This window comes from Megalopta genalis, unplaced genomic scaffold, assembly GCF_051020955.1.
Source record: "Megalopta genalis isolate 19385.01 unplaced genomic scaffold, iyMegGena1_principal scaffold0101, whole genome shotgun sequence".
Classification (NCBI taxonomy): domain Eukaryota; kingdom Metazoa; phylum Arthropoda; class Insecta; order Hymenoptera; family Halictidae; genus Megalopta; species Megalopta genalis.
The window spans coordinates 188,886-208,254 of record NW_027476170.1 but is presented as its reverse complement, the minus strand read 5'-3'; the positions used below and the strand labels follow the sequence as shown (position 1 = coordinate 208,254).

General features: G+C 40.5%; 1 protein-coding gene and 1 long non-coding RNA gene across 2 annotated transcripts in view; one reads left to right on the top strand and one right to left on the bottom strand.

Moving 5' to 3' along the window:
* The window catches only part of LOC143262241 (uncharacterized), a 156,411-nt gene extending 137,877 nt beyond the window's left edge, over nucleotides 1-18,534 (bottom strand). The window contains exons 1-2 of the long non-coding RNA XR_013036143.1: nucleotides 18,485-18,534; nucleotides 18,003-18,340 (exon numbers count right to left, since the gene is read on the bottom strand). This is a non-coding gene — a long non-coding RNA (uncharacterized LOC143262241). The remainder of the gene's footprint in view (nucleotides 1-18,002; nucleotides 18,341-18,484) is intronic.
* Nucleotides 11,339-13,076, top strand: LOC143262240 (uncharacterized). Its single transcript, XM_076528152.1, has 3 exons — nucleotides 11,339-11,506; nucleotides 12,342-12,601; nucleotides 12,754-13,076. The coding sequence occupies exons 1-3, from the start codon at nucleotides 11,339-11,341 to the stop codon at nucleotides 12,851-12,853; spliced, it is 528 nt and encodes a 175-aa protein (XP_076384267.1). The 3' UTR covers nucleotides 12,854-13,076.
* Nucleotides 18,535-19,369: the final 835 nt, after the last annotated feature.

The window sequence follows — 19,369 nt, the reverse complement described above, 5'->3', positions numbered from 1 at the left end:
TTCGTCAATCGAATGTAGTTTGCCCAACTCTGGACCATAGGAAATTTTGCAGTTTATGACATTTCTGCTATCGCTTTAGTGGCTTTGGAATCTGCTGAAAGGGAAATGCCCTTTACGCTAATGATTGTACCCAAATACTTGATCTCAACCCTTATGTGTAAACCACAAAATTCGCCGCTGTTTCAGCACGATAAGAAAACGCTGCATAATTAAATTTCAATAAGACGAGAAGACCGCTTAGAAAACGTGTCCAGACTCGTTACAGATGCTGCGGAAGAGAGAGAGAGAGAGAGAGAGAGAGAGAGAGAGAGAGAGTGAGAGAGAAACCGTTGCGATGCATCTACCCCTCCCTCTCACCCCAAAGCATCTCCTACAATGTAAAAATGCAAGCGCGATAAAAAGTGCTGCATAATTAACTTCAATAAGATGAGAAGACCGGAAGATAAGCGACTATCGATAACGCGTACGAAATGCGAAACCGCGAGACTCCCCCCGCCGGGGAGCATGGGAAAAATTTGGGAAACAAAAATATTTCTAGTTTTTGTAGATAATAAGATATTTTAATTTCTTAAAATAAAATTTTTTCAGACACATACAGTTGCCCACAAAAGTGTTCGTACATCAGAACTAAATTTGTTCAATTTAATTTTATTAGTATTTACGTAACGTTCTTTGGGATTGTGTTTACACGTAATAAAAAAACATTTCGTAATAGGAATAAATAAAAATGAACCTTTTTTTAAAGTAAATATAGCATATTTATTATGTCGTATAAATATCGTTGTCACAAAAGTCTTCGTACACTTAATAATAATACGAAATTAGACTATTAATACTTTGTATTAATACTAGTAATACTAGTAATACTAGTAATACTTTTGCTTCAATTACAACTTATAATCGTCGCTGCAATGATTGCACTAAGTTGGAAGCAAATTTCATTGCTTATATCATCCCATTCAGTTTCTAAAACGTTTTTTACCTCTTCCCTGTTTGAGATCAGTGTATGTGTTTTTAATTTTTTGCTCCAATTCTTTTCACACAGATGTTCAATTGGTTTGTGATCCGGAGACTGAAGATGCTATCACATGGAGGATATTATAGATAAGTCATTGTAGTGCTAAATACGATTTGCGTTTAGGATCATTATCTTGGTAGAAATTGTAGTCATTCAAAATTCTAAATTTCTCGACATTAACTTTCAAGTTATCTTTAAGTATATTCAGATACACAAATTTATTCATGATACCATCAATTTTGTACAAGTTGCCCGTCCCCTTTACACTCATGTAACCTCATACCATTACCGATCCACCATTACCTTTTGCACTCGCTCGCAAATTCTTCTTAATAAAGGCATACTAACCACATCCACTCCACTTCTTTTTCTTTCCATCATTGTTAAAAATGTTATATTTACTTTTGTCAGAAAATGTAGTTTTTTCTCAAAGCGACATGGTTTTACCGCCATAATGTTTTGCAAATTGCAATCATTTCTTACGATTAGTTTCACTTAAGAATGGCTTACTTCTTGCGGTATGTGCATAAAATTATTTCTATGTAATGTACCACGTATCGTTTCAGCATACACATCAATTCCATTGAATTCTTGTAATTCTTTTGCAATACTTGTTGCTTTTATTTTTCTTAAAATAAAAGGGCCTAGCCGATTATTATGTTAAAATTGCCCTTAGAGGTTTTTTAATGAGCGTTATAACGTTCGATAGCTGACCAAAAAAACCCATCTGTACAAAATTTCAACCATGTAACTTGTCCGTGAGGATAGTTACAGGGTAAATTAGATTTGGGCGCTTTTGTGTCCATTTTCCCCCTTCGGTGACTTTCTAAAATTTTGAGAAAAATGTCGCTCATTTCGAACACCAAGCTGCATATTATAAATATTTTTCAGATTTTTCGGTTGCAAGCTGTGGTTATCAAAAGTGGAAAACCAAAAAAAATCGGAAAATTGAAGATACCTCGGAAACAAAAATTTAATTTCCCTGGTAAGGTACTGTCACAAGCAGTGCGCTCAATTTGTCTCAGATTTTGCGTACAGCTGCGACATTGTAAAAAAAAAATGAAAACCGAATTTGCCGACGTTTTTGCTGTGAGGAAGAAAGTTACTACTTGCTGAGTCTACCGCAAGTATAAATTAAGTAATTTTAAACGTTATTGCATTAAAGCAATCAATTTTTTAACCTAGAGAATGCGATATCTTATTCGGGAATTAATATAAAAAAAAACACAATTCTTTGTTTTCGAGAAATCTTTAATTTTCCGATTATTTTTGTCTTTAATTTTTGATAACCACAGATTGCAACCAAAATATTGGAAAAAACTCAATAACGTGCAGTTTGATGTCCAAAATAAGTCACATTTTTCTCAAAATTTTAAAAAATCACCGAAGGGGAAAATGGGCGGAAAAGCACGCAATCTAATTTACCCTGTAACTACCCTCACAGATAAGTTGCAGAGTTAAAATTTTGATTGATTTTTCTTGATCAGCTATCGAACGGTATAATACTCATCGGAAAACCTCTAAGGTAATTTTGACCATCTTAATCGGCTGGGCCTTTTACCTGTTTGTGTTGTTTACAGTGAAAGTCAAAGGAGATGACCCGATTCCAAATCAAATTCCTTCTTTTTGCGTCGTAACATTTATGTAGTATTTATCGAAAATGAAAAACTCTATGCTATCTTTAACAAATAAAAATAGCATACATGTGCTGTCATTCCGTCCGAGACTGTAACTGTGACATCTCGGTTTCGAGTTTCATTCAATTCTCCAGTCAGTCGAGTAGAACGGTCGAGGAGTAAACATTGAATACATATTAATTTATCTACAAATGCTTGAAAACGCTATCCTATAACGCTATCATATAATTTTCTTTTATTAAATGAAATGTTACAAAAGAGTAACCTACATAAGTAAGTTAATACATTTTTATTCAGAATGATGCGTCGAATCGTGCATAGAAAATGATATGGTTCCAGTAAAAAGAAAATAAAGATGACCTTCGTGTGTCCTTCAAGCGATGACTTAGAAAGAAAATAGCGGCACTGGATTAAATCCTCGAAATAGAAAAAGTTTCGTTTGAAACATTTCTTCAAAGAATGTGTTATGAGCCGAGGGCCAGCCAGGTTGGATGGCCGGAGGTTGCATGCAATTGGGATTTTTGATAGGGGTGCGTAGACCAGCCGATGCTTATTTCGGCACGGGTGGCTACCTTTAAGGTAAGGATAGTATTTGGGGAAATTGGTAATAGGCAGCCTCGTAACTTTGTAAGAAAGAGAAATAAAGATATACCTCGAGCGGTAAAGACATATCTTTGTGGGTTATACCAACTACTGCTTCGAAATAGGAAATGGAAATGATTGAACTTGTAACCAAAGAAAACTGGTAAAAGATAATTTATTGCGCGTTTTGGTTTTTTACAAATGTATTTAAGTGTTCGCGGACTCTATCGCACTCTCAGGTTTTCGCATTGAGTCGGCGGGGGCTTCTAATTTGATATATAATTTCCTACTAGATTGTTCGAAGGAGAATTAAGACTCGATCTCACTAGAGTTTCCACGTCGACGAATGACTCGAAACTAGCCCGATTTCTGGTCGCGTTTGGGCCCTTTATATAGCCAGATTTTCTCTGGAAAAATGGTAGTGGGGATGTTCCTATGTGGTCCGATTCCAGAAACGTTCGTCGTCGTACCCCTGGAGATACTTGACTCGCGATATACAAATGAACCCCTGGCTGGCTGGCGCCAGCCTGGTGTATGTTTTCAGAAAGAAATATAAAAAATTCATGGGAAGATTCTCCGTACGTTACAAATGAATATGGGACACCCTATAGGTACAAAATACAATAATAAAGAGATACGATTATTCGAGCCAATCGGCTCGTTGTTATAGTTAAATAACTATAAATTAATAATAACTAATATATTAAATAACTATAGTAATTATAAACATATTGTTAAATATATATATTTAAATATTTATGTAATTATGTGGCGTAAAAGTCAAAATTATACTAGTGTTCGAATACTTTCGTTACCCACTACAAATACTCTGGTATAATTTTTTTCGCGAAATATATATCACAGTTTGGTGATTATTATCCACAGAAATATGTAAAAAGAAAAACAGAACATTGAAGTAGTAAAAAAAATTCCGATATTATTTACCACTGGATTCCTCCATTGGTGTTGATTACGCATAGCTTCGGCCCTGTCGTACAGAGAGAAGCGAGCAGCGAAGGACATGGCGGCAAAACGTCGTGTACATGTTGCTGACGAACATTTTCTCGATCTGCACGAAATGTACATCGTTTCGACACTATTACCGGGTCCTTTCTTCTTCAGAAATGGGTAGAGATTTTGTGCAAGACAAACAACTCTTCGTAAAAGTACAAAAATATTGCGCAGAAACTGCGCACGTCGACAATTTTTTAACCTTTGACATTAATTTATTGCTATTTAGGACTGAAAACAATTAATAAATTGCACGCCACTATATTCGGGAAAGCTTCCTCTATCTTTAAACACTGATTAGAACTTTCTAATGTTTTTACTTTTCATGCAATACCCCATTTTTGTCGAAAATTTTAGGTTTTTTCACAGAAACTCGTTTTTTTCAAAAACTGAGGGTGATGGAGCAATTCGGTTCTCGGATCCTTGATCGGGAACTGAAGCTCTACAAAAATTTCATAGTGGCTATAGGAAATCAAAAATCGTGTCTGACAGTGTAATGAAGAGGTGGAGTCTGCGGTTAGTGGCTATTTTAAGGAGCTCGAGGCGTTCTCACTATAAACAGGGTATCGAAGCTATTCAACACCGCTGGGAAAAGTGTAGCCAGCTAAAAGGAGATTGGGTTGAAAAATAAAGATATTTGTTCCCGAATATCTTGTGTTTTCTTTGTTAGATCGGGTACTTCTAGGAGCACCCTCGTATTTATTTCGAGGATGGAGGATCCGACAGAAGAATGAAGAGAAGTGGAAGGTTTCTTCCTTTTGAGGAGGTTTTGAGGTTGTCAGGTATAAATTAGTCTTCTGGCCCGGATTCATAGGGTAAAAAGGAGGCACACCCTCGAGTCGGAGGGTGACCCGGAACCAGGTTCTAACATTTTGTTCGCTTCCCATATTTGATTAATAACATGAATATTCCTTAATGCACAACAAAACCACTGTAACTGAATAATCTTAGATGAGTAGGTAAGAGGTTCGTATAATAATTGTCGCTTAATGCACAACAAAACCACTGTAACTGAATAATCTTAGATGAGTAGGTAAGAGGTTCGTATAATAATTGTCGCTATAAACACAATAGTTTAATCGTGTTCTAATGTCAAAGTGTTGCAACCGTCATGGGTTTCCCCTACTGTCCTCATATCGTTGCTACTGTATACTTACTGTATATTGACGTTCATCCTCAAGGGTTAAAAAAAGTTATCCTGTTTTACAGTGCGCTTAAATTCTTCCTTGAGTTAGTGTATATCTGAAATAATTTGGTTTATATTTTATACATACCTGCTAGTCCGATTTTACCAGCGCAGGGTGATAACTTCGAATATTTTCTTTTTATCCTTATTAAGATCACCGTGCACCATTGCCTAGAAGAACCAATTAAATCAAAATAATCTTTATAGCGTATGTTCATTTGAAAACTTGAAATCTAAATATCTCGAAAATACAGGGTTCCCCGGAAAGAATCATCCGATTTCAAAAATTTATATTTTAAAAAATTACACACAGAAAATTATAATTCAAACACGAATATAATGGAAAAATGTGCGAGTTTTACTTTTTATTATTTTTTTCTCAATAGGTGGCACTAGCTGTTTGCTTGTTTTGCTGTATTGTGAAAGAACGTGAAATGGCGTCTATGGAACAAAAGGCTTTTTGTGTTCTCTCGTTTGCGAAATGTGAGTCAGTAATCACTGTTCAACGTGAATTTCGCAGGAAATATGAAAGTAACCCACCGACAGCTCAGAGTATTCGCAGATAGTATCATCAGTTCCAGGACACTGGATGCCTGTGCAAAAGAAAAAGTACGGGGCAGCCAGGTGTATCTGAAGAAAATGTTGAAAGAGTGCGAGAGACTTTTTTACGCAGTCCAAGAAAATCCACCATTTCTGCTAGTCGTGAACTTGGAATGCAAGAACTTTCATATCACAATGATATCATACGTGTAACGAAAGGAAGTTATATTGAACACTTGTAAACAAAAACTCACACATTTTCCCGTTATATTCGTGTTTGAATTATAATTTTCTGTGTGTAATTTTCTAAAATATAAATTTTTGAAATTGGATGATTCTTTCCGGGGAACCCTATATTTTCGGAATGAATACTCAATACAAACGTTACTCGATTTGTAGGGGAATTTGTTTTTTTTTTTGTTGATCGCTTTGAAGGATTTTTGGCAGATTACTTTGTTTCTTTAAATGGAAACTTATATTTTTATTTACAGATTTTTATTCCACTCGAATAATGAATAACTTTTTGCATGAAACACTGGACATCAGATTTTATCTTACGCGATAGACTAACAAAGATCTCTATTAATTAATAAATAACATGTCGGCATAAAAATCAATTAACATTAAATTTTGTGACGTATGCCATGTGTTAATATGTTTGTTTTCGTTGAAATTGATTAGAGAAAGACGTTTCGTAAAAAAGACCCCACGCAACGCCACTTACAATTTCTTTCGATGACATTGGACTTACACCACTTTCAAAATAAACGGCTCAAATAAAAATCACAATTTTTTATTACTTTAAGTCAATTATAGGACATTCTTGAAAAATAATATATATATATATATATGTAGAAATTTGTTCAATATTTAAACAATATTGAATCTGTAGAGACTAGGAAAGGACTGAGCGTGATGAAGACAGAGAATATCGCGTACCGTATCTACAACTAAGATTATAACTACTCGCTTAACTCTACGACTCGTAACGCTCCTCACTCAACGACTCTCGAACACACTCTACCTGACCCGGCCTTCGCCAACGTTTCTCTTTTATTGCTTACCCTAAACACAGAGTCTTAGAACTACGGTCTTAAGCCTAACACTCCTCCTCGTCCTAAACATACCTAATAAATTACGATACTACATATAGGACATTCAGTTAATTTTGAAAATGGTCTAAGTCAATTCAAGCTTTAAAAACAACATTTTCCTATGAAATTCACACAAAATTTCATATCTATAATAAATTTCCATTAATCAAGACTAATAAAATTATAAATTAAAATGTCGCATAATGTAAAACTATTTTTTAATTTATTCAAATGCGATTCATTAAATATCTCGAAACAAGAAATATATGACTTAAACCACTTTCATAATTATGGGCACAATTTTCGATTCCCAACTCAGTGTTTTTAAAACATGGTTTCCTTTGACGTATATTCAGTATCATATTGATATATAACTGCTGTCAACATTATCCGGTTATAATGCAAGTGCAGAATGACGGACTAAATTAATTTAACAAGATAGCTGATTTAGATAAGCTTGATATACGCATAAGCAAGTTAAATAAAAAGAATTAACTAACTCCGTTAGTTATTGTAAGTATCCCTAGAATTCTCTATACTGATTCCATTGAAAAATTTAAAAGAAGAAACGGAAAAGGAAAAGGATTTTTTCAGAAATTTTCCAATAATAGTTTTGTGTTCTGGCATACGCATAGAAAACTAAGTAAACACGATGTGTGCTGATCACTTTAACCAATTGTAAGCTGCTTCGCTAGCGTAGATAGCCGTTACCAATCTAAATATAATCACGATAGCGAAACCCTAAATTACGTAATCTGATAAGACACATGTTACTCAATTCTTTACTTGTTGTTAGTTTCAGTTTTCAACTATCTCTTAACATCGACATGCTCATAATGAAAGCAAATGTTGAAGCACAAATCATTTTCAGGAATATTTGTAAAATTTATGTTATCAAGTATATCGACAGAACACTGGCTATAAAAACATACTACTATTCAATTTGTGGTTGAGAAATCTATCGATAAAATCAGTTAAATCGGTTAATTCTAAAAGAAATAATTAAAATTTACAAAATACACTTTTTGCAAACAATTTTTTAAACATTGTCTAGTGACCTAATCGGTCTAGCATCTCAAAAAAATGTACATCACATGGTCCAATTATAAAAAGTCATTTCGTAATACAAAGTGTATGAAAACTTATTGGTCTGATTATATTGTTACATCTAAACTATATGAGTAGGTTATTTCGGTTTCGGATACTCCCGGGAGTCGGATAGAGATCGGGTGTATTAAACGGGTGAGACAGAATTCGATATAACAAATTTATTTCGAAAATATTTATACAAAATGTGAAGTGTACTTAATAACTGAGATGTATGCGTACCAGTGTACTTAGTATTTAGCTTAATCTTAGTTAATTAATAATAATATTAATGATAATAATAACAATGATAATAATAAAAATGATAACACTGATAACACAATGCTTGATTCTAAATTATAAATACGATACTATTTTATATACAGGCTGTTCCACAATTATTTTAACTGCCGAAAATGAGGGTAAGTGAGTAACTTTATCCTTTGCGAAAATGCAACCTGCGGCTTTGTTTACGAATTATTAACGAAAAACACTGACCAATGAGAGGTGACGGCGCGAAGTTCGAGAGCCCGCAGCACGAGGCTTTGACAGAAGGTCGGGACGGACTCGAGCCGCATTCGAAGTATTGAACAAGTCACGAAGCGTGAACTTTCCGGTCTTTTTTAGTACGTAACAGTGATATTTTTAAGAAAAACACTGTTCTCCTTTACTATATACAGGGTGTCCCAAAAATGTCTCGCAATTCGAAAGTAGGGAATTCCTGAGATCATTTGAAGCAACTTTCTCCTTAGCGAAAATGTAATCCGCGGCTTCGTTTACGAGTTATTAACGAAAAACAGTGACCAATCAGAGACGAGATCATTTGGCGCAAGACGGCCGAGCCAATGAGCGGAACTGGGCTCCGTGCACTCGTTGGCTGGGCCGCAGCCTGCCAGCCGAGTTCGCCTCTTATTGGTCAGTGTTTTTCGTTAATAATTCGTAAACGAAGCCTCAGAGAAAATTTTCGCAAAGGAAAAAGTTGCTTCGAATGACCTCAGGAACCTCCCATTTCCGGATTACGAGATATTTTCGGGACATCCACAACGCGATACAATTATATTTCAGATCTTTCAATTTGAGATGCTGCTCGTTCGATGGTCCGATTTCGACTCTCCGATTGTCCGTTGGTAACACTCTTCCGTGGCAACTCCTATCTTGATTTGGACAAGTTGCCGTAACAATGTATATCTCGCCTCCTGTCTACGGCCGCAGCGCCAAGCTCCCAATGATCGCCTAAATGCTGCACACACACCGTACCGAAAGCAGTGCCCATGGGGAGCGGGAAACGTTCCGAGCACTGCATTAGAACGTACACACTATATGCGCCGCTCTCGTGCCGTGCCATGCCGTTTTGCCAATACTGTCGCACGCCTACACGCTCCAGTACGACACGAGCCTGGCATATGTGTTCCGATCCTTATAGACTAGCGGTCGGTAAGCGTCAGAGACACGAATAATAGGAAAAGTGTTAATTACTCTGTCAGCGATCGATAAGGAAGAAAGAGAGAGAGAAAGATAAAGAGACGGAGAATCGTTTTATTACATGTTTTATTTAAGAAGTATTTTTGATGCATATTAATTTCCAGAATAAAAATATTTTTTCCTTATAATGTTTTTATAATTCAGTAATTTTTTTAGCAGTGTTCGTTAATGGATTCTATTCCGCGGAACGTCTGTTGGAAATTTGAGTTCAATTCGCACGTCGATCGTGGCATTTTTTAGCGTTCCGTTTTGTCGACAGCAATCAATGACAATGATCGGCTCGTACTGTACAAAGTATCGAGTAGTGCCCCATCGTTTTCGTAATAGAATTTTTGAAATTTCGTACACATCGTATTTAGAACAACGCGTATTTATCTTTTTCGCAATCGATATTCGAGAACTATTGTACCGGCACATATAGGAATTCAAGTAAAGCTGAATATTTGATAACAAGCAATAAACGAATCGTACAGTTCTCCCCTTCAAATTGTTTTTGCACCCAGTCTGTCAAGCAAATAATTCGTATCATGATTTCTCTATTTACGGAACTATTTCTGTTGCCAAGCGTATTTTATAGTCGTCTGCGATAGCGGATATTCGTACAGTTTCCATGAACGGAAACTCATATTACCAGGAAATATTTTTGTGTAATGGCATCATCAGACCTGCAGAACGCGTGTTCTCTAAAACTAGAGAATTGACTTGTAAAAAGTGTGTGTGTGAAATATACTAAAAGACAATACAATTAATAAAATATTATTTCTTAGTAGTTGTAGTAATAGTAAGTTTATATATTTTAGTTTTTAATGTTGTTTGGAATTGGACGAGGTTTATAACCGTTGAAATTGCCTGCCCGAAGACATCCTTCTGTTCGTCGCCGTCGGATACATGAAGTGGATTTTACAACTAAATGGGTGAGTTTCTTATTGATAATATTCTTCATATTTCTCTAACAAACATATCCCTTACGTCCTTTAACACGATTATTATTTATTAAATTAGCTTTGCGAATCATTCGTTGAACTATGTTCGGACACGGAATTATTTAAATAAAATATCATTAACGTAAAATATCATTTACGTACTTTGTTAATCTTCACTGTACACCTTGCTTAAAAATTTCACATGTTACACACGAGGTGTCATACACACTAGAAAATTAAAGCGGCCGTCACGGTTAAATTATTTATTATTTCGGGTCCGAAAAATTAGTAAATATTCTTCAGACGTTCTAAAGTAAAGGTGAACAGCGTTTTTTTAAAAATATCACTGTTACGTAGTAAAAAAAAATCCGGAAAGTTCTCGCTTCGTGATTTGTTCAATACTTCGGACTCGGCTCGAGTCCGTCCCGACCATCTGTCAAAGCCTCGTGCAGCGGGCTCTCTCGCGGACTCTCTCTCTCTCTCTCTCTCTCTCTCTCTCTCTCTCGCACCGTCACCTCTCATTGGCCAGTGTTTTTTTGTTAATAACTCGTAAACAAAGCCGCGGATTGCATTTTCGCAAAGGAAAAAGTTACTTCAAATGATCTCAGCTACCCCTCATTTTCGGCTGTTAAAGTAATTGTGGAACACCCTGTATATATATATATATATAAATAAAAAAACTATGTATATATATATATATATATATATATATATATATTGTAAATAGTATATGTATATAGTAAAAGAACTAAGTAAAAATTTGTCGACGATTTTCTAGCATGATCACGGCGTTGCCAGTGCCCTCGGTGAAAGTCTTCCACAAAACTTACTACCAGGAAAAGGGGTCCAGAGTGACGAGCAGTCAACCTGGCAGTCCGCTGACGGACAGCGAGGCAGTGCTGGCGTTGCTGGACAATGAACCGCCGGAATACTACTTCTGTGGCAAGGTGAGCCACGATGCCTTCGCTATCAACGTTGTTCAGCTTGTCGCACAGATAGGACAAAAATCGCTCGTTCGTCGCGACCTTCGCTCCTGCAAAATGGATAATGGATAATAATAAGAGGAACTCGCCACGCTTAACCCCTTAATGCACAGTTTTTTACAAAAGTACAAAAATAATCAAAATTTTTATTGCAATTTTGGATTTTGATAACATTGCAGAAAATAGTCGAATATCGTAATATTACACGCGCATCGACTTTTTTTATCTTCCTTTCCGAATTCCCGTTTCAGAGTAAACATTATTGTCAGTAAAAATATTTATGTAAACAGTGAGTTATTTTGTGATTACAGGAAGTAAACTTGAGTATATTGGATATTTATACAATTGGTATGATCTCTAATTTTCAGAATATTACTATTATTATTATTATTATTATTATTATATTTTATTTTACATTATATTTTAGTAAAGTATATATTGATAAATGAGCGAATCAGAATCTGAATATGAATACGCTGTCGGAAAGCGGCTCTCACAAGGAAGAGATAAGTCGTAAGTGATAAGTAGAAAAAGGATATATTTTATACTTGAATAAGTAAGTGTTATAGCTTACAATCCCATGTAAATGATAAATATCAATAAAACGATTGTTCTTTTTTTTGCTTTCACATTGTTATTTTCAATTCTCGATTGCATTCGAGCGTGAAAAATTCTAGCAACATAAAGTACAACGCCGCTCGAATTATCTCGAGTGTTTACACAGTTTGGCCAGTATAGAGTTAACTCGAGCGTGCACGTTAAGGGGTTAATATCAAATTAACACTGACTATTCTTACAGGTAAACGCGTTGCACGTGGTGGTCGGCTCCCTCCTCCTAGGCGCCGTGGTCCTAGTAGTGGGCCTGGTGCAGCTGGCGCCAGGCGCGGAAGCGGCGCAGAACTCCACGTCCCTAATCGTAGCAGGTTGCATTCTTTTGTCGGTAGGCGTGTTCCTAGCGACAGTTAGAGCCTTGTGCATCAAGAGGCAGAAATCCGGTCACAAGGACGAGACCCACCAGCGAAGCGTCACCAGTATAGACATGCTGTTGGCGCAGCACAGGTGAGAGAGTCAGGCCGAAGGTCTTTCGCTTCGCAGCCGATTATCGCGAGAACTAAGAACAATAGGAAGAAACGATTTTAGGGCATTGTGATCGTCTCTTCGAAAGCTAGATGACTGCTCTAACGAAATACGTATTATATTTGTTCTCGCAGAGACTTCACCGTGTTGACGCCGGACGAGTTGGAGGACCTGGTCGGCCGGTCGACCTCCGCTCTGGAGAGCAAAATCCGTAAGCAGGGCCACAACACCTAGGTGTTGTCGGCCTCGAGGAAGGCCCATCCGTCATCGCCGCCGTGCTCGAACACACCGTCATCGTCGACGTCGCCAGGGACTAGCTCATCCATCCTCTACACGCATCGTTACGACTCTCGTGAACACAGTCTGGCTTAAAACAAAAACAAACAAAACGAAAAAAGGGGGCCGGCCGCGTGTCAGCCTCGTTTGTTAGGGACTACTTCAGTCGTCGTCGTCGTCGTCGCCGCCGCCATGCACGAGCAGCAGTTTTCATACTTAAACGATTGCACCGCTGCCTTTGGCTTGGCTCCAAGACGTATATTTCGCGAGGGGGCGAGCATCGTTGGGAAACGATCGCTCTAACATGTCGGACACACGTGGGCTTCGGTTGTGAATTTTCGATTCGAGCTCTATATCTCTCGATATTTACGAAAAACTGTTAGCGGCGGCCATCTTGTGACGTCATGCTCGTGAGATTGACACCACTCTGGCCGAATAGCAAAGCCTCAGGGAAATCCGACGGGGGAAACACTGGAGAAATCACCACACGCCTTGCGGCCAAATCTGATGACGAATCCGGGGACGTTTGGTTCACTCCGGGAAGAGTAGGATCTCAAACCGGCGAGAACGAGAAAGTAGAGTTCAAGTCTCCCTTTGTGCCGGTCAGAAAGATACCGAGGACTCCACCACCCACCGAACGGCGACGTTCGTTGTTACTGACGGACATGGCGTCCCAGACGCAGGTGCAGGAAGACTTTGAGGTTGCGTTTCACTCGGAAAGTGAGATGCGACCGACTTCTGTAGCGGCACATACGCAGAAAAGAAAGAGGCTGGACAGCATGTCTGATCTCAGCGAGAACGACACAGCTGTAGTTGAAACTAATCTGTTGGCTGACGTCACTATCCAATTGAGGAAACTTATATCCTGCACCAAGGCTGTACAGGCGTTTTGTAGGTCACAGGACAGCGTAAACCCCAACTTATCACTACTGGTGAGCTCGTTGGTCAAGGAAACGAACTCTTTAAAAAGGATCACGAAGGAGGTCCTTACCAAAGGAAGACTCGAGACACGCGAGGAGGTCGGTAATGCGACCCGCGCCTCTTTAATCGACGATGGCTCCACTCGTCCTCTTCTCCCCAAAGCATATAGGACTATGGGTACGCAAACCGCAGACCCGGAAGCGGTGAATCCTGGGGAGGTCGCAAGATGGGCGCGAAAGGAACTCAACTTTGATGAGCTCCACAAGCTCATTAATAAGAAGTGGGCAATCGATTCCTTTGCTCACTCAAAAGTTGATGATAACGCAAGCCCGATGAAAGACACGATTGACATCGCCTGTTTCACACCGGCGGATCTACGTACCACAGATGGAACTACGCGCAGAATCCTTCACAAGATGGCATGTCTCGACGATATCCTTGTCCAGGAGGCCCGCAAGGGAGAGGTCGCCCACCTCCAGACCACTACCTCTATTCCAAGCAAAAGCGGCGGTATGACAAGGAAATCCAGGACCCACTTCTTTCTTATCCATAAGGATAATGAGAAGGACACTATCGACTTACACGTGGCATACGAGTGCCTCAGGAAAATGGCGCACCTAAGTACGGATACTTCGGCTGGAAAAGTAATCACGTTGATTTGCCCCGACGAAGTAAGTATAAATATTACCAGGAAACTTGTTGAATTGACCTTCTCACAGAGCAACTTGATGATCCACCTCCGCTCAAATAAGGGAGGGGGACCAGACATAAAAATGATCAAAAGCTCTGACGGCTCTGGTAAGCCCGCGACGAAAACCATTACCATATCCAGTAATGGACAAACATACGCTGACATGCTGCGTTCTGTTAAAAAGAACGTCGACGTTAACCGAGAGGGGATTGACATCGCTTACGTCAAAGCGAACCTGAAGGGAGACCTAGTTATCTCTGTCAAGGGTGACCGAGGGAAGGTAACAGGACTCTCCGCACTAATTAATAAAAATATTGCCGGAATTAAAGCGAAAGTATCAACCCGCAATACAAAAACTCTCCACCTTAAGGGTTTAGACGGGGATGTTACGACCGAGGACATATCGAGTACACTATACAAGATGCTGGGCTCGACCTTGGATCCTCAGGAAGTTCAGGTGAAAGCCCTTCGTCCTGGGTACGCGGGTAGCCAAAATGCTACCGTCATCACTTCCACTGAAAACGCGGAAAGGCTCCTAAAGGTGAAACGCTTCAGGGTTGGATGGGGCCTCTGTCGTGTGGTTGAACGGATAGAGGTCACCCAATGTTACAGGTGCCGCGAATACGGTCATCGCAGCTCAACATGTAAAAATGCGGACAGGTCTATGAGCTGCCGCAGGTGCGGTGACCTTGGACACATGGAGAAATCCTGCACTAATGCGGAAAAATGCCTTAATTGCAGTATGCAGGGCCACAGGGCCGGGAGTCTCAAGTGCCCTGCATACTGCAAGGCACTCAACGAAGCACGCGAGAAACGCAACAATGACAAAGGGGTTAAAGCCAATCCACCAACTGACGGCTCCATGAACGACGCAAAAAACCGAAGACGAATAAATTGACGAACTCGGGCAGGACACCGAAACAACCTAAGGGAGGTAAATTTAGTACCGACTCAAGCTCACCTATAGTGAGCCTTGATTGTAAAGACGCATCGACAGCCCTGAGAGAGGCCGATGCTGATAAACAGACGACTAACCCCACTCCAAGGGCAAACAAGAATAAGGACGCAAGGGTGACGCTGGTCCCCAGAAGTGCCTCCGATATATTTAGCGAGGATTCCTCCAGGGTACTCTTACCCTCCGGAGGCGAGACGCTAATACAAGCACCCGAAAAGGGCTACGACGATAAGGGCTAACTCCTTTGACCATTACTCATGGACCCTTCATTATTGTTAACAAGTTCACTGTTCACATGCAAGGGAAACATAATAAGAAGGCGTCTAAGGACACTCGCCTAAACTTATTACAAATCAACCTGCACAATTGTAGATTAGCGCACGACCTGCTCCAACAAAATGCAATCGACCTTGACATCGACGTGGTTTTGATTTCTGAACCATGGCGGATACTAGACCATTGGTTCGGGGTCAGGGATTGCAGAGCGGCCATATGGGTCACTGCTAGGGCGACAGAGAGGTTTTCGTCTATCCAACGTCTGGCCAGCATAGACGGATGCGTGGTAATACAGCTCAACGATATAACAGTTGTTAGCTGCTACTACACGCCGAACATGCGATTGGACAATTTTATGACGCACTTGCATCACCTTGAACATCTGATAGGCACCCTGGATCGCGAACACCTGATCGTGGCAGGTGACTTCAATTCAAAATCACCAGCCTGGGGGTCGGCCAAGTCGGATGCACGGGGCACCACCACCCTCGAAATGGCAAACCGTGTCTGGATTTGCCCGGTGGTCAGTGAAGGGAAGTTCACGTTTGAGAGGAATGGTCACCACTCTCTGATCGACATCATGTTCTGCGGCTACGCCATGCTTCGGAAGCTGGTGTCAAGCGTCATATTAAACACGGAAACAGCCTCGGATCACCGTTATGTTAGACACGTATTCTCCGGTGAAAACATCTTCCACAAAAAAGCGCCTAGGCCTGGAGTGGTTGATGTGGATAAATTTCTGGCGCTATACAGCAGGGCTACGGCATTGGTCTCTCCTTTCCTTATGGAAACGGCTATAGACATCGACGAATATAGCCAGTTGGTAAGCGAACTTGCGGCTAAATCTACGCGCCCTCGATACCCCTCGGAGTTCAGACGCCCGAAATGGTGGTGGACAGCAGAGGTCGGCGCGGCTCTAGACTGGCAGTCGTCAAAAGTAGGAGGAGGCTACAGAGAGCCAGGAGGAAGGGACACGCAAATGAGATCGAACTTGCCAGAACCACTTACATGACCCTTAAAAGAGACCTAAAAAGGACGATTCAGGCCTCCAAGAACGCCGCATGGAAGGACTTCATCAAAGGAATCGATGCTGATGCCTGGGGTAGACCATATACATGGGTGGTTAACAAAATTAAAGGGATATCGCCACCTATTACCCTGAACCGCGAGGAACATCGGGCGATAGTAGGTAAGTTGTTTACCACCATCCCTCCGGCACCAAACCACGAGACCATCGTTGACGCATCCCGATTACTCACATCGAGCGGGACTCTGGACGGTAGCCAGGATCCCCCGTTTACTGAAGACGAAGTCCGGGTAGCCATAAAGAGGCTGAAGAAGCGTGCTTTGGGCCCGGACAATTTATCGCTGTCGGTCATGGGGGCACTGGGGGGGGGGTGCATTAGACCATATTACACACCTATTTTCAAGATGCCTTGCTATAGGGTATTTCCCCAGAGCTTGGAAAGTTGGGAGACTGGTCTTGATCCCGAAAAAACCGGGGCCAGACAATCGACCTGCTTGGCGCCCCTTATACATACTCTCAAACTTCGCGAAAGTGTTCGAGTATTGCATCAAGGAGAGGCTCGTATCCAGGATAACTTTCTCTGTCAACCAGTATGGTTTTGCTAAGGGGAAAAGTACGATTGATGCGGTCAGGAGAGTCATGGACCTTTGGAACGCTGCTAAGAAGAAGTCAATTGCACTGCTTTCTAGTGACCTTAGACGTTAAGAACGCATTTAATGCGGTTAAGTGGGGAAACATTCTTACTGCTCTGCAGCGGAGGAACATTCCCCCTCGACTCCTTGGCATACTCCGCAGCTATCTGCACAAGCGATGCATTATGACTTGGAGGGACGGTGAGGCGGAACGGATATCCGTCTTTGCGGGAGTTCCCCAGGGCTCGGTTCTGGGCCCCCTATTGTGGAATATCCAATACGATGACCTGCTGGATATTCGACTACCACGTGACTGCAGCCTATTAGGCTTCGCCGACGACGCTGCACTCGTCATATCTGCCAGGGATATTGAGGCAGCCAGAAACTAGGCTACCGCCGCCTTGAAATCAGTCAAGACTTGGTTTGACCAAAATCATTCACCTCACAAGCAGGAAGACCAAGCGGTCCATCGACCTGAGGATTGGTAATAATACTCTTAAGGCATGTACAGCTACACGCTACCTTGGTGTGGTCATTGAGGCCAATCAAGTGTTTCGGAAGCAAATGTTTCAACGGAATGTACATAAAATAACGAAATTTACCACCTGTTACGGAGAATGACGACAGCTGCCGAGGGACGAGCCAATCACAACGCTTGCACCCTTAATGCCGAGGAATGGGGTGCGTTGCCGGCGTTGCCGTTCGCCGCTTTATCGTTGGCGGTCTCCGACGGTGTTCAGTCGAATACGTGATGCGATGAAAGAAGGGCGTTTATAAGTCTGTTACTGGTTTCCAATCACAGTCCAATCACTTTTTTCGTTGTCGCTGATCGCCGATCGGCGATCACCGGAAATATTTAGTTGAATTTGTGACGCGATGTTCTAAGGATGTGCAAATATCCGTTACTCTGCTTCCAAGTGCACAGACCAGTGACGCTTATATTCTACAGGTAAATTTATAACATTATTATATATTGATTACACGTAGCCAGTGGAGATTTAACCGTGTATGTATCTTGTAATTTAACATTATTTTTCATGGTAATATGAACTGTGTAAGAAATATCTAATATAACAAGATCACTTGCCAAATCAAATAACTCCATAAAACAGAAAGTGCAGACATGTGATGAAGTTCCTTTTAAAATAAAAATTGCATAAATATAGATGTAGCTTTCATTTGACATGGTATTACTTATACTCAAAGACTCGAGCAAAAGGACACCTTTTAAAAAGTTTATTGACGACTGCCTCAAGAGGAAGGAGGCTGCCCTCAACGACCTCCAGAGGAAGGAGAGACCGAATTTCACAGCTAGGACCAGGACTCAAATGTAGGTGGTTCTAAGAAACGTAATTCCAGCCGCCCCTCTCACGAAGCAATGCTCTAGGGCGGATACCATTGAGGGGGGATCCTACATCATAGCTGAAGGGAGGTTTAGGTTTTAGTGGGTATGCCGATTGCACTACCCTCGGCCAGCCCCACACTACCATCGCTATGGTGTGCGTAAAACATTTCCCCCTCCACTGGAAAAAAAATGCGTATAAAAACTTAGTAAGGGGATATGGTTTGACTTTCAGAGTTTTTCAACCAAACAATGGATACCCGTGGGTTGCCGTTGCAGTAAGCAACGAAAAACTCGAGGTATTTCACTTAACGCAATTCGATTCTGAACATACGATATGTTGTCGTGTTTCGGCGGGACAGGAATCTGTGTTACTACTATAAATGTGTATTGCCAGTTCTCTCTTCCTATCGAGAGACTGTTAGATAGAATGGAACGCATCACGGGGTCAAATGTATTTCAAGAGAGCAAGTTTTTCATCTGCATGGATGCAAATGCGAAATCTAGTACATGGTTCTCTGATATTACAGATGACAGAGGTAGAGCTCTCGAGGAGTTCGTTCTTGCCAATAACCTGAAAATCATGAATGCACCCAGCGATGTCTGCACTTTCTCGTCTACCCAAGGAGA

Coding starts and splice junctions, on each gene's coding strand:
- LOC143262240 (XM_076528152.1), top strand. CDS start 11,339: ATGATCACGGCGTTGCCAGTGCCCTCGGTGAAAGTCTTCCACAAAACT. Junction 11,507..12,341: donor AATACTACTTCTGTGGCAAG/GTGAGCCACGAT, acceptor CTATTCTTACAG/GTAAACGCGTTGCACGTGGT. Junction 12,602..12,753: donor ATGCTGTTGGCGCAGCACAG/GTGAGAGAGTCA, acceptor TTGTTCTCGCAG/AGACTTCACCGTGTTGACGC.